At 40.1% G+C, this 13,639-nt stretch overlaps 1 protein-coding gene across 1 annotated transcript in view; it reads right to left on the bottom strand.

Moving 5' to 3' along the window:
- hspg2 (heparan sulfate proteoglycan 2) overlaps positions 1–13,639 on the bottom strand; it is a 418,468-nt gene that overhangs the window by 166,692 nt on the left and 238,137 nt on the right. Inside the window, exons 31-34 of the mRNA XM_079558863.1 lie at positions 7,207–7,274; positions 3,920–3,987; positions 3,699–3,839; positions 3,426–3,617 (exon numbers count right to left, since the gene is read on the bottom strand). Of these exons, the coding sequence (XP_079414989.1) occupies positions 3,426–3,617; positions 3,699–3,839; positions 3,920–3,987; positions 7,207–7,274 (469 nt within the window). The remainder of the gene's footprint in view (positions 1–3,425; positions 3,618–3,698; positions 3,840–3,919; positions 3,988–7,206; positions 7,275–13,639) is intronic.

Raw genomic sequence — 13,639 nt, 5'->3', positions numbered from 1 at the left:
TTTTTTGTCACATTTTTTGTCATTTTTTGGTCATTTTTTTGTCATTTTTTTGTATCAATTTTTTTTTCATTTTTTATCATTTTTTGTCATTTTTTGTCAAATTTTTATCACATTTTTTTATTTTTTTGTCACATTTTTTGTCATTTTTTGGTCAAATTTTTATCACATTTTTGTATTTTTTTTGTCACTTTTTTGTCATTTTTTGTCATTTTTTCTTCCATTTTTTGTCAATTTCTTCTGACATTTTCCTGACTTTTTTTTGCCACTTTTTCATCAATTTTTCATCTCATTTTTGTCAATGTTTTCTCACTTTTTTGCCACATTTCCATCATCGTTTTCGTCTCAGTTTTGTTGCTATTTTCACACCTTTTTTCCAGAAGCTTTTGGACTGTGGTAAAGCCAAACTGGAGAAAATGTGCTCGGTTCAGGTGGGAGTTAAGGGGTTAAAGCAATACTAACTTTAAGCTTGTGCATGACGGCACTGTTTGCATATGGTGAAGTTTAGGTCTTAGTGTGTTAAATCACTCTCACTGCATTGTTACCAACTCTCAACACTCCATTTAGCAAATACCTGCGCCGCCCGCTTGGATTTCTGCCGGACTTTGCGCTCCGAGGCCATTAGGTCCCAAACGGGAGCATCCTTCTTTAACAGCTCGTCGGGCGAGTTCGAGTCACTCTGGTGGTTGTGGATAGAGCAGACTTTGATCACTTTCCTTCCCACTGAACCCGCGGCATTCGGCAGCGTGTTTTTTTTTTTCCGCGGAGGTACGATGAAGGTCCGTAATGGCCTATTAACGATCCAAATGTTTACACGCCCATGCCCAATAGCTACGCATTTAGGTTTAGACGTGAGCGATGAGACCGGGGGAGACGCTTAATGACCACAGGCATGCTTTTAAGAAAGAAATAATGCAATGGGAAAACTCGGGAGCCACGATACGCATCCACAGTGAAGTGAAAAGGAACATCATGTACGGCGTTTGAATCACGGCAACAACAACACGCCATCCACTGATTCAGCGACTGGCTTTACTGTACCTGCTCTGCTCGCTTTGCACGGTAAAGGAAAGAGCGCTTCTAGAAGACAGGGAAAGAACAGAAGCCGGGGAAATTGAAAAACAGAATAAATGGAAAAAAGAAACGACGACACGCTGTAGGAAAGAAAAGGGTTGAGAATAGCCCTGTTGTTCTGGAACAGGGTGCCATTTCACCAGCTGGGGGGGGGAAAATTACATAAAGACATAATAATCTAACGCATGGACACAGAGGTTCTCAAACTGTGGAGCTGTGTTAGACATGACAACCGGTTTAGTCATGGTTTTGTCCAAGCTTAGGACTATTTTAGCCACTTTTTAGACATTCACTCTTATAAACTCAATAAATGGTTAAACCGGGACTTGGATTGTTCTAGTCAATCGTATTATATTATAAGGTTATACCATAGACTGTGGAATAGCGATGGACTAAGTGAATGTGGCTTCCCCATAGCGTTAAAGGAATAGGCCACCGTTTTTACATACTGAGATATTCTTTGTTACTGTCCAGTGGCTTAAACTTTAGTTATACAGTGCCTCTCGATAGTATTCATACACCTTGAACTTTTGCACATTTTGTCATGTTTACAACCCTAAACATAAAGATTTTATTTTGATTTTTTTACTGAACGTTCACACACAAGTAACAGACAACTGTGAAGTGAAAGCAAAATGATACATGATTCTGTTTTTTTTTTTTTTAAATAGAAAAGTGAAAAGTGGGGCTTGCATAAGTATTCATACAGCATGAATGAATACTTTGTGGAACCCCCTTTTGCTGTAATAACAGCACAAGTCTTTTGGGGTTTGACTCTACAAGATTTGCACATGTAGAGACTGACATTTTAGCCCATTCCTCTTTACAAAACAACTCCAGCTCAGTCACATTAGAAGGAGAGTGTTTGTGAACAGCAGTTTTCAATTCTTTCCACAGATTTTCAATAGGATTTAGGTCAGGACTTTGACTGGGCCATTCTAACACATTAATATGTTTGTTTTTAAACCATTCCATTGTAGATTTATCTTTGTGTTTAGGGTCATTGTCCTGCTGAAGGTGAATCTCCGCCCCAGCCTCAGTTCTCTTGTGACTCCAGCAGGTTTTCCTCCAAAATGTCTCTGTATTTGGCTCCATCCATCTTCACAACTATTCTCACAATCTCCCCAGTCCCCGCTGAGGAAAAGCAGCCCCACAGCATGATGCTCCCCCCCGTATATTTGACACTGGGGATACATAACGTTTTGCATTTGGGCCAAAAAGTTAAATTTTTGTCTCATCTGACCAAAGCTCCTTCTTCCACATGGAGCTGTGGCCTCCATATGACTTCTACAAACTTCAAACAGGATTTCTTATGGCCTCCTTTCAATAATGGCTTTCTTCTTCCACTCGTCCATGAAGGCCAGATTTGTGTAGATACGACTTATAGTTGTCCCATGTCCAGATTCCCCCAGCTCAGCGGCAGGACTTCACAGCTCCTCCAGAGTTATCATGGGGCACTTGGTTGTATTTCTGACCAGTGTCTCCTTGTTCAGTTTGTTAGTTTAGGTGAACAGCCGTGTCTTGGGAAGTCTGCAGTGGTGCTTTACTCTTTCCATTTCTGAATGATGGATTGAACAGTTGCTCCGTGAGATGTTTAAATCTTGGGAAATCTTTGTATAAATTAAGGCTGCTTTAAACTTCTCCACAGCTTTATCCCTGACCTCTCTGGTGCTCCTTGACCTTCATGATGTTGTTTAGTGACCAATACACTCCGACCACAGCTCTGAGGGCCTAAAAGAACAGCTGAAATTATACTGAGAGTAGATTACACACAGGTGCCTCTATTTAACCGTTAGGCCAAGGTGTGAACATTCTGGAGTCATTAGGAATGTTATAAAGGTAATTTAATGCACTCAGAAAATGCTTTATGATACTTATGCACGCCCCACTTTTCCCTTTTCTATTTTTTGAAAAATAACAGAATCATGTATCATTTTGCTTTCACTTCACAGTCGTCTGTTACTTGTGTGTGAACGTTCAGTAAAAAAATCAAAATCAAATCTTTATGTTTAGGGCTGTAAACATGACAAAATGTGCAAAAGTTCAAGGTATATGAATACTCACGAGAGGCACTGTATCTGTACCAAAGGCACATCCTGTTAGTATCTGGATATTTAAATATGTGATGTTTTATCTTTGTATAATGTGTTTTAATGTGTCGGCTAGTTCTCAGAATTGCAAGACGAATTTACCCACGAGTACAAATAAATTAACCTAACCTTGAATCAGGTTCCAGCCTACTCAAATTCAAAACAGATTCCAGGTCATTGATCTCGTTAAAGATGATATTTGTCCCAGTAAGTGTGAGAACCTCTGATGAAGCGCCTCCACGACCCGCTGCCTGCGACACGTACCTTGTCCCCCTGATAGGCCCCGGGCAGCTGCCAGTAGTGCGGCTCCTGCCCCACGTAGTCGAAGTTGCTGTAGGAGAGCTGCGTCCCGGTGGTGGAGATCTCCACAGTGAGGCCCGTGTCGATGCGAGCGGTGCGCTGACGGTTCACCAGAGCGAAATCCTGGAAGTTTCCCGGAGTGAACGCCGAGCTCACCTGATGGACGGAGATGGAAAACGTGAAGAAGCTCTACAATCGTCAACAACATGATGCTGGTTGTGTTGGTCAACGTCTCACCAGGTCCCTGTAGTAGCTGGAGCTGTCGCACTGCTGGGTGATGCCCATGCAGAAGCAGGACAGGCAGCCATCTTTGTTCTGGGGGCTCAGGTGGAACGTGCCCGGTTTGCAGCTGGAGCATGACGGGCCTTCGACGTTCATCTGAAACATGGATCATATGGAGCATGTTGAAATGGTTTGATAGTAGAATAAGCAGAATAAAAACCTATAGTTTAATTTACCTTGCAGCGGCACGTATTCCCGACGCAGCCTTCACTCCCGCCTGGCTCACAGTTGTAGCAGTTGTTACCTGGGAATTTTAAGACACTGAATAAGAGCTTCATAATCACTGATACAGCTCATGGTAGAGTAGAGAAGAATAGCACCAAATTCTACTACTGCTATGGTACAGCAAGTAATTAAGGCGAGACACTGCAGGTGAATAGGGAAAAAACGTATATTTACAGATATCAATTTGAAACTGTTGCTGTCGATCACTGGCATAAATGTGAGAAAAAAATGCATGGTATGTTTTCTGTCGTTTTATCTTTTCATATAAGAACAAGGTGTTTTATGAAATGCCCCAAATTTCCCATCTTTTCGGCGACGAAATCTGAATAATGGATAGAGCTCAAACTTATGGTTTCATTTTATTGATAAATGAGTTACAGAGACTTTCTCAGAGCGGATTTAGGATTTCTTGTTTAGTTTAAAATAAGCTGTTTTTTAGTGGAAAATGTTGTAAAAATGTAATTTTTGCTTTATTTTTTGACATTCAAAACTCACTTTTGTCTTTTTTGTCATTTTTTGTCATTTTTTTGTCTTTTTTTTTTGTCTTTTTTGTCATTTTTTTATTTTTCATTTTTTGTCATTTTTTGTCATTTTTTTTGTCAATTTTTTTTGTCAATTTTTTGTCTTTTTTGTCACTTTTTTGTCATTTTTTTTTGTCAATTTTTTTGTCTTTTTTTCTCATTTTATTGATGAATGAGTTGCCAAGACTTTTTCAGAGCGGATTTAGGATTTCTTGTTTAGTTTTAAAATAAGCTGTTTTTTGGTGGAAAAAATGTGTAAAAATTAAATTTTCGCCTTATTTTTTTACATTCAAAACTCAATAAATGGGGCTTAAGGGATTAAATAATAAAAAATCCCTCTGAAAAAAACCTTCCAAATCTTGTTCAGTCCAAGGCTGGAAAATGTGAAGTCTTTAGGTCCGACTGACGTGGACATAGTGTCGCCACAATGACAGAAACATGTGTTTTGAGAAAAAGGCCCTTGAAATTGCATTCTCCCATATAAGTCTATGGGGGAACATTGAATCAGCGCAATATTTAAACATGTTATTGTGAAGATTCGGTGTATTATTGGTTTCCGGGTGAAAGCTTATATGTTCAGAGACCAATTTGGCCCAAAACCTGAAAACTGAAAAAATTGAGTTTCCCCTTAAAGGAATTTCAATACTTTTGGAGTCATTATATATACATTATTTTGCAATATCACCTTGGCGATAAGAAGATACACCCACTCTTGGAATAGATGGCTAGGGCTCCACAAAACAGAACACTTTAGCACCCACAGCTATGTTGGAATCTTTTTTTTTTGTCTGTAGATTTTTACGTCTTACATCAACACATGGGGATTGTAAAACCGAGACCATCGTAGCTCGTTTTGTTATAACAGTTTCAGGCTGCAGACGTGTGTGTTTAGCTGAGGCTAGCGGGGTTTGTTTCTGCGGTGTTGACGGTTGACAGAGATCCTGGTTGCAGCGAGAGGCTCCCTCTGAGACCTGCCAAAACATCAGACACCGCCTGATGTCGGGTCTGTTTTAAATGTTTGTCCCCGCCTCACTCTATGACTTCAGATTTTCCCCACGAGTGAATGTGCACACCTGGGTTAAGTCTAACGGCTTTGTTGGTGCGCCCTATGCTGGCAGCAAGAGTCATGAAACACACTAAAAACAATATACAAGACTCTCTGTTGATCCAGGAAATAGAGATCAGAGCTTTTTTAAGTAACTGGCCTGAGCAAAACACTATAGGTATATGTTTGACAAGGGCACAACAAGGTTTACAGGGGGGGTGTTATGCAAAATGGACGTTTTCAAGCTTTACATCATGTTATTCTGTCACTCCCTCATTAAAAACATGGCTGAAGTGTTGCCTTGGCACATTCACGTATTTCTGAGTCATCTGTAAAAACTCTGACGGCGGCCATTTTAGGGATAGGTTTTTGTCACATTTTTGTTGAATTTTTGTCAATTTTTGTTGAATTTTTGTCACTTTTTTGTTGAATTTTTGTCATTTTTTTGTTGAATTTTTGTCATTTTTTTGTTGAATTTTTGTCACTTTTTTGTTGAATTTTTGTCATTTTTTTGTTGAATTTTTGTCATTTTTTTGTTGAATTTTTGTCACTTTTTTGTTGAATTTTTGTCATTTTTTTGTCACTTTTTTGTTGAATTTTTGTTGATTTTTTGTAGAATTTTTGTTGAATTTTTGTTGAATTTTTGTTGAATTTTTGTTGAATTTTTGTTGAATTTTTGTTGAATTTTTGTTGAATTTTTGTTGAATTTTTGTTAAATTTGTGTCACATTTTGGTTGAGTTTTTGGCTGATGGCGGCCATTTTAGAGATAGGTTTGCCTGAGTCCTCCTAGGAACGCCCCCACCTCCTGGAGACGCCTCCGAGCTTTGGTCACCAGCCGAGTAACCAACCACTGCTCCTCAGCAGAACCCCCTCCCCACTGATGCCACAGACAGCGTGTGGAGGGGGCGTGTCTAAAGGCTCAGAGGTTCTTAAAGAGACAGAGGCCTATTTCAAGACATTCACTACAGCCATTTTGAGAGAAACATTTTATACAAGGCAGTTATTCTAATTTACTGCATTTACAGACCAACAGAAGGTTTGTCATCATTGTAGTGTGATATAGACTGGTGCTATGGGACTGGAAAAAGCAAAACACCCCCTCTTTAACTCCCGCATGAACCGAGAGGATCTTTTTCCTCACGTCATCAGATTTTTTTTCCATCATTTTTTTGTGGGGTATTCAACTCATTTTTGTAACTTTTTTGTCCTTTTTTTGTCACATTTGTGTCATTTTTTGTCATTTTTTGTCAAATTTTGTCAATTTTCTATAAATTTTTTGTCATTTTTTGTCATTTTTTTGGTCAATTTTTTCTCAATTTTTTTGTCATTTTTTGTCAATTTTTTTATTCATTTTTGTCAATTTTTTATCCATTTTTTGTCATTTTTTCCTCAATTTTTCCTCAAATTTTTTGTCACTTTTTTGTCACATTTCCATCATTGTTTTCGTCTCATTTTATACAAGGCAGTTATTCTAATTTACTGCATTTACAGACCAACAGAAGGTTTGTCATCATTGTAGTGTGATATAGACTGGTGCTATGGGACTGAAAAAAGCAGAACACCCCCTCTTTAAACCTCAAAATAATAGATTTTTTTGCATAATGTGCCCTATCTGTTCCATAAGGTGTGTCACCCTGTTAGAAATGGAGGTCATTTTATCATTTCCTTTACCATTGATAGAATTGTCAGGCGAGCACCTCTGCCCGAGCTGTGGGTTTCCATAGTATCCGGGGGCACATCTGAAAGAGACGGAGACGCATTCATGAGTCAATTTTCCCCCCAAAATGGAGGATACATGATTCAATCCACAAAACAATGAGGCAGGAAGCTCGGAAGTCTGTTCCCGGTGATACACTCGATCATTCCTGCTCTTTATAGTGCCATCCTGACCCTCTGTAGACAAAGAACTTCCCAATAAGAGGCGCAGCAAAGCACTCATACAATGCAAATGACTAATATATCCCAAACACCCCAGTGGGAGAAAAAAAAAAGGATGGAAGAAGCCCAAACCAAGTATAGCTTTCACATTGATTCCTATGAAATGGACATAAAACAGAAGCTTACATTGTTTTTGTAATGAAGTAAAAGTAAGAAAGCACACTTTAAACAGTGCTACGTGTACCTTTAAGCCCAAGCAAGCAAAGGCACTGCCACCAAAAGCGCAGGCAGATTTTCTATAAAACCTCCACAGATCTTACCTCACCTGTCAGGGGGTCCGGGGGGAGGAGGGAGGACTTGTTGCTAAGACACAAAGCTATTTTCTAAAAGCGAAACACTGTATGCTAAATATAACATAGAATACAGCCATGTATCTAACATCTATGCAATAAAGGTAGCGGTGTCGTAGAGGAGGAACTTCATACATCACATGATACAAGCGGAAAACAATCGCTGGGTTAAAGAGGAGCAGGTCAGAGGGGAGTGTTGTTTAGAGACGGGGGCCGGCACAAGTATTGTTCAAGGCCCTATACCCGACTTTTTTTCAAATTGGTTCAGTCCTTCAGTGTATTCTAAAAGCAGACATTTGTGGATGAGACGTTTGTGCACTTTGAGGACAGCGAGACGGCCATCTTGCATCGCGCTACCTCATGTTCTTCCTTAAAGGGACTATACGGAGTTTAAAAATGTAAAAATGAAGTATTTTCCTCCCCCTACATGTTCCAGCCACGTCGTGTAGAATGAGTTCAGACCTGTTCACCACAACTGCCTCTAAAATCCTGCACTGTCTCTCAAAAAAGGTGTTACTCTGGGTCTGAAGTGCCACGAGCTTAAAGGGATGTTTCAGGATGTTTGACAAAGGGCCTCATTTCCTCGTTATCCAGAGTGTTGCTGATTTCTGGAGATATTTTTTTTTGTAATTCATGCAGTTCTTATATTTGAAGAGTTTCGTGGCGCTAGGCTAGTGCGAGGCTAGCGCATTTCTATGGTATCAGCTAGCCTGCATTAAAAACAGTAGGGCTGAAACAACTAATCGATTATTGAAATAGCTGTCAACTATTTTGCTAATCGATTAATCGTTTTCTAGCAAACACAGACTTAAAGAGCAAAAATTACAAGAAACTTACTTTGTTTTTCCAAGTTAGTGTTTTGTACATTGAAAATGTCATAAATGTCTGTCTGTTTCTCATCCAATCATGAAGCAGAATCAGCAGAAAGAGCCTCCAAAAACCTCCACTTTAAGTTTACTCCATCAACACGTCCTCAAATGATGCCACTTTAGCTTAATGTGATTAAAAAAAGTGAAAAAATACAATTGTCATACACCATTTACAGCCAGGCGATTAATCGATCAATCGTAAAGATAATCGGTAGAGTAATCGATTACCAAAATACTCGTTAGTTGCCGCCCTAAACAACAGTGTGACCCGCTCCACAGAGCACCCGAGGCAAATCACTGATAACACCAGACTAACCATATACATGTCTAATGTTTGGAATATAACTGACCTGCAACACATGAATGATCGCGTTTTGAGGGACTATTTTCTAGCAGATCACTCCACCGCTGCGTAGCTTATACAACCAGGAAGCTGAAGCTGCTCAGATATAAGGTGTTTTAAATGACTCTATGGACACAGACATGTATATGGTTAGTCTGGTGTTATCAGTGATTTGCCTCAGGTGCTCTGTGGAGCGGGTCACACTGTTTTTAATGCAGGCTAGCTGATACCATAGAAATGCACTAGCCTTGCACTAGCCTAGCGCCACGAAACTCTTCAAACATAAGAACTGCTTGAATTACAAAGAAAATATCTCCAGAAATCAGCAACACTCTGGATAACGAGGAAATGAGGCCCTATGTCAAACATCCTGAAACATCCCTTTAATATAGAAGCTGCAGCTACGAATAAGACCTGAGGTGGCAGTAGTGAGTATAAAAATGACCAACTTGCATCTAGTCTCTTTAAGCATTAAAGGCTTTATAAGCTCTATCAGGTCAAACAAATGAAAAACTTTATTCCACACCAGTGTTAATTTTGACGACATATTTTAATTTAGTTTGTCTTTTGACGAAAATGTAATTCGATTTTAGTCTAGTTTTAGTCGACTTTGCATTGATAATATTGATTCTAATCATATTTAATGTTGTTCCTCTGCTTCATGTTTCTGCTCCACATGAACAAAGCTCAGAGCTGATCCTTTAAACATGATCTGAGGCTCTTTCAGACGCTCAATACAAGTTTGGATGATTTTAGTCTCTCCTTTTCACTTTTATTTAGTCTGATTTTAGTCGACTCAAATATCTGGACATTTTAGTCACAGTTTTAGTCTCAGGAGAAACTTTTAATTTAGTTTTAGTCCAATTTTCGTCGTCAATAATATCACTTTGACTAAAATTAAGACTAAATATTTTAGTCGACGAAATTAACTCTGCCTCCACACTGTCTGTGTCTGGTGTCTCGAGAGAAAGAGAATAAACCTCATGGAAAAAGACTCATGGTGAGGCGTCTTTCCAATATTACGGCCCTCGACTCTGGAACCACCTGTCGGAGGAGCTCAGGGCTGAGGAGAACGTTCATGTTTTTAAGAGCAGCTCAAGACCCACCTTTTTAGCTTAGCCTTTAACTGACTAATCTATTTATTTAATCCTAATATATAAATGTACATATATGGGAGGTTGTGTTGTAATCTGTAAACCACTTTGTGAGACCTTTCGGCATGAAAAGCGCTTTATAAATTAAGTTTGATTGATTGATTGAAACCGCCGGTCCCGCTGTGGCGCGGGTCTGCACACCCCCCTCTCCCTTCCCCTTGTCTATTCCCGGCTGGAGGAACCAACCACGTCCAACCCACGCACAGCCCACTTCATGCACCAGGTCTGGGGCTGGAAATTCTCACAGTCACAAAGTCTAATCTACAGAGTCTGCGTTTAGAAACACAAGATCGGCCCCGAATCTGATTCTAGAGCAGGGGTGCCCAAACTTTTTGCCTCCGAGGGCCAAAATGAAAAAGTGCCTCTGAGTCGTGGGCCAAACACGGCGATGTCAAGCACGAAAAACACATAACTGCAAATTATAAAGTTACTTTATTTTATTTTTTCGATCGCCTAAATTTGCATTTGTTTCTATCCATGTAAATAACATGCTATATTAAAACAAATGGCAAAAGCCTAGTTTTAGTAGAAAAAAAAATCAACCATTGTAACAATTTAGTGCAAAAAAAAAAAACAAGACCTGTATCTACAGCACCTACAGAAGCTTTACCACATTTGTTAACTGAAAGAAAATGCCGCATTAGATTATTTTGAAAGTGTAAGTTCAGCATCAAGTCTTTTATAAGCCAGTTTTTAACATATACTGATGTTTATGTTAAAGGGGGGGTATTATGCAAAATCGACTTTTTCAAGCTTTACATCATGTTATTAAGTCATTCCCTCATTAAAACCATGCCTGAAGTGTTGCCTTGGCACATTCACGTATTTTCGAGTAATCTGTAGAAACTCTGATGGCGGCCATTTTAGGGATAAAACGCCTGATTCCTTCAGGAAACGCCCTCGACCTCCAGGATACGCCTCCGACCTTTCGTCACCAGCCGAGTAACCAACCACTGCCCCTCAGCAGAACCCCCTCCCCGCAGTGTCTAGCCCTAAGATGTAAACAGAGTCATCATGGAGGATTAGCTTCATGTGTTGTGAACCGGAGCCACAGCAGACTTTTACAAAGACACATCAGTGTTTCTGTTACCGAAACACCCAGGATTAAAACCGGTGACAAGAACACTTATTTCAGTGTCTGGTTCTGCGCTGGGCCTTGATGATGCACAGAGCCTCCGGAGAAAGCTAATGCTAAGCTAAACCTCGAGTCATCACGTGAAAACGAGAAATATGCACAAATAAAGTCAATAAAACCACCACACACATAAAGAACCGTTTAACAATGATCACACACGGAGCCTGGCTTGTTGATTTGGAAGTTTATTGCTCACATTTCATCTACAATGGGTCATAGCCGAGTGGCTTTCTCCCGGAGCTAACAAGCTAGCCGCGACAAGCTAACGGGAAAATTCACTGAATACAAGCAGCATATTATGCATTGAAAACGTCACTAAAACAGGCAACTGCTTGAAGCAGCCTTTATGATGATCACACACGGAGCCTGGCTTGTTGATTTCGTAGTTTATTGCTCACATTTCATCTACAGTGAGTCGTAGCCGAGTGGTTTTCTCCCGGAGCTAACAAGCTAGCCGCGATAGCTAACGGGAAAATTCACTGAATACAAGCAGCATATTATGCATTGAAAACGTCACTAAAACAGGCAACTGCTTGAAGCAGCCTTTATGATGATCACACACTGAGCCGGGCTTGTTGATTGTGTAGTTTATTGCTCACATTTCATCTACAGTGAGTCGTAGCCGAGTGGTTTCTCCCGGAGCTAAGGCACTATTAGCCGCGACAAGCTAACAACCTTCACCTTCACAACATTCATTGAAAACAGGCAGCATATTATGCACAAATAACGTCAATAAAGCAGGCAACTACTCGAAGCAGCCTTTACGATGATCACACAATGAGCCTGGCTTTACACATTTGTGGTTTATTGCAGACTTTTCATCAACAATGAGCTGTAGTCGATTATAACAAGCTAACGGGGTAACCTCGAAAAATCATTGTCCACCTGCACAGATAATGTCCGTCTTTGAATCGTATGGGCTCCTGCAGATCCTGGTGTCGTCCATGGGGGTATAGTTAGAGATCCATAGGGCATGGCAGATGCAAAGAGAAGCCTCCAAACAGCAGTTATTTTTCAGGCAAGAGCCCCTTCCAAGCGTCCGGTGTGGAAGGTTCATCTCCAAATAATATCCTGTGTGGCCATTGTTCACAAAGTGATAAACAGTAGCTCCTTTCCAACAATAAAAATTAAAATGCACCGATCGTAGTTACAATACAGTTGAGACAACGAGCGCAGTGTTGTTGTGATGCCACAGACAGCGTGTGGAGGGGGCGTGTCGGAAAGGGTCAGAGGTTCTTAAAGAGACAGAGGCCTATTTCAAGTCATTTGCTACCGCCATTTTGAAAGAGCAATTTTATACAAGGCAGTTATTCTAATTTACTGCATTTACAGACCAACAGAAGGTTTGGTCATCATTGTAGTGTGATATAGACTGGTGCTATGTGGCTGAAAAAAGCATAATACCCCCTCTTTAACAACCTTTGCAATAAAAAACTGAAAAACTGTGAGAGTTGATGCTACAACGCTCTGTAATTGATAAACACCAAGACACCACAACAGTGTTTCCTTAACTTTGTGAAAGGAGAGAAACAGCGCCCCCAATTTGACGCCGGTGGTCAGAAAGTGTACTGCATCAATATTTACCATTGAGAATGAATGGAAGAGAGTTAGTATTAACCACACGCAGCGCAAAAGTAGGTCACTCTCTGGCGGGCCAACAGAATTGTTTCGGCGGGCCAAATTTGGCCCGCGGGCCCCACTTTGGGCACCCCTGTTCTAGAGTGTGTTCATGAACGAGCCAGCTGGTTGATGTGGTTTACATTACCAGGAAAGTATTGCTCCCTTTAAGGCAGTGCATGTTTATTTATGCCGCGCATTTCCAACACAAGGCAACTCAATGCGCCTGTGAGCTGTGAGAGATGCTCATGATAATTGGGATTTTAGAAACGCGCTGAGATGATGTTTGGACCACAGCTAACCATTCACACTTTTATTGTTTGTAGACGAAAAAAAGAAGGTATAGGGCTTTAAACATGCAGACAAACCTGCAATATAACAGAATCCAATAAATGATCATCAGGTGGATTTTGCAGAGTTCAGAGGGAAACACTGAACATACATGAACACTGGCGGCCCCCATCTCAGAGAGTAACAATACCAGAATATTCACAAATCAAACTAGTGAACAAGTCAAATAACATGGGATGGGTTAATGGGTCTTGAATTGGAGAAGGTTGGAGTCATCAAAAATAAGAAATAAAACAAAATAAATAAGATTGCCAATGGAACAAGCAAAAAAGGGTCATTTTTCTCATGTTAACTGGTATAATCTTCCTTCCTCGTCCATTACACCTTTATCTTATTTGAGATGAATCCAAACCTACTCAGAAATCAACACTTAATTCAAGCAGCTAAGTCAGATGGTGAGTAACTGC

This window comes from Gobius niger, assembly GCF_951799975.1.
Source record: "Gobius niger genome assembly, chromosome: 6".
Lineage (NCBI taxonomy): Eukaryota > Metazoa > Chordata > Actinopteri > Gobiiformes > Gobiidae > Gobius > Gobius niger.
Note: the sequence above shows the minus strand (reverse complement) of the source record. Positions and strands in the feature narration are given on the sequence as shown.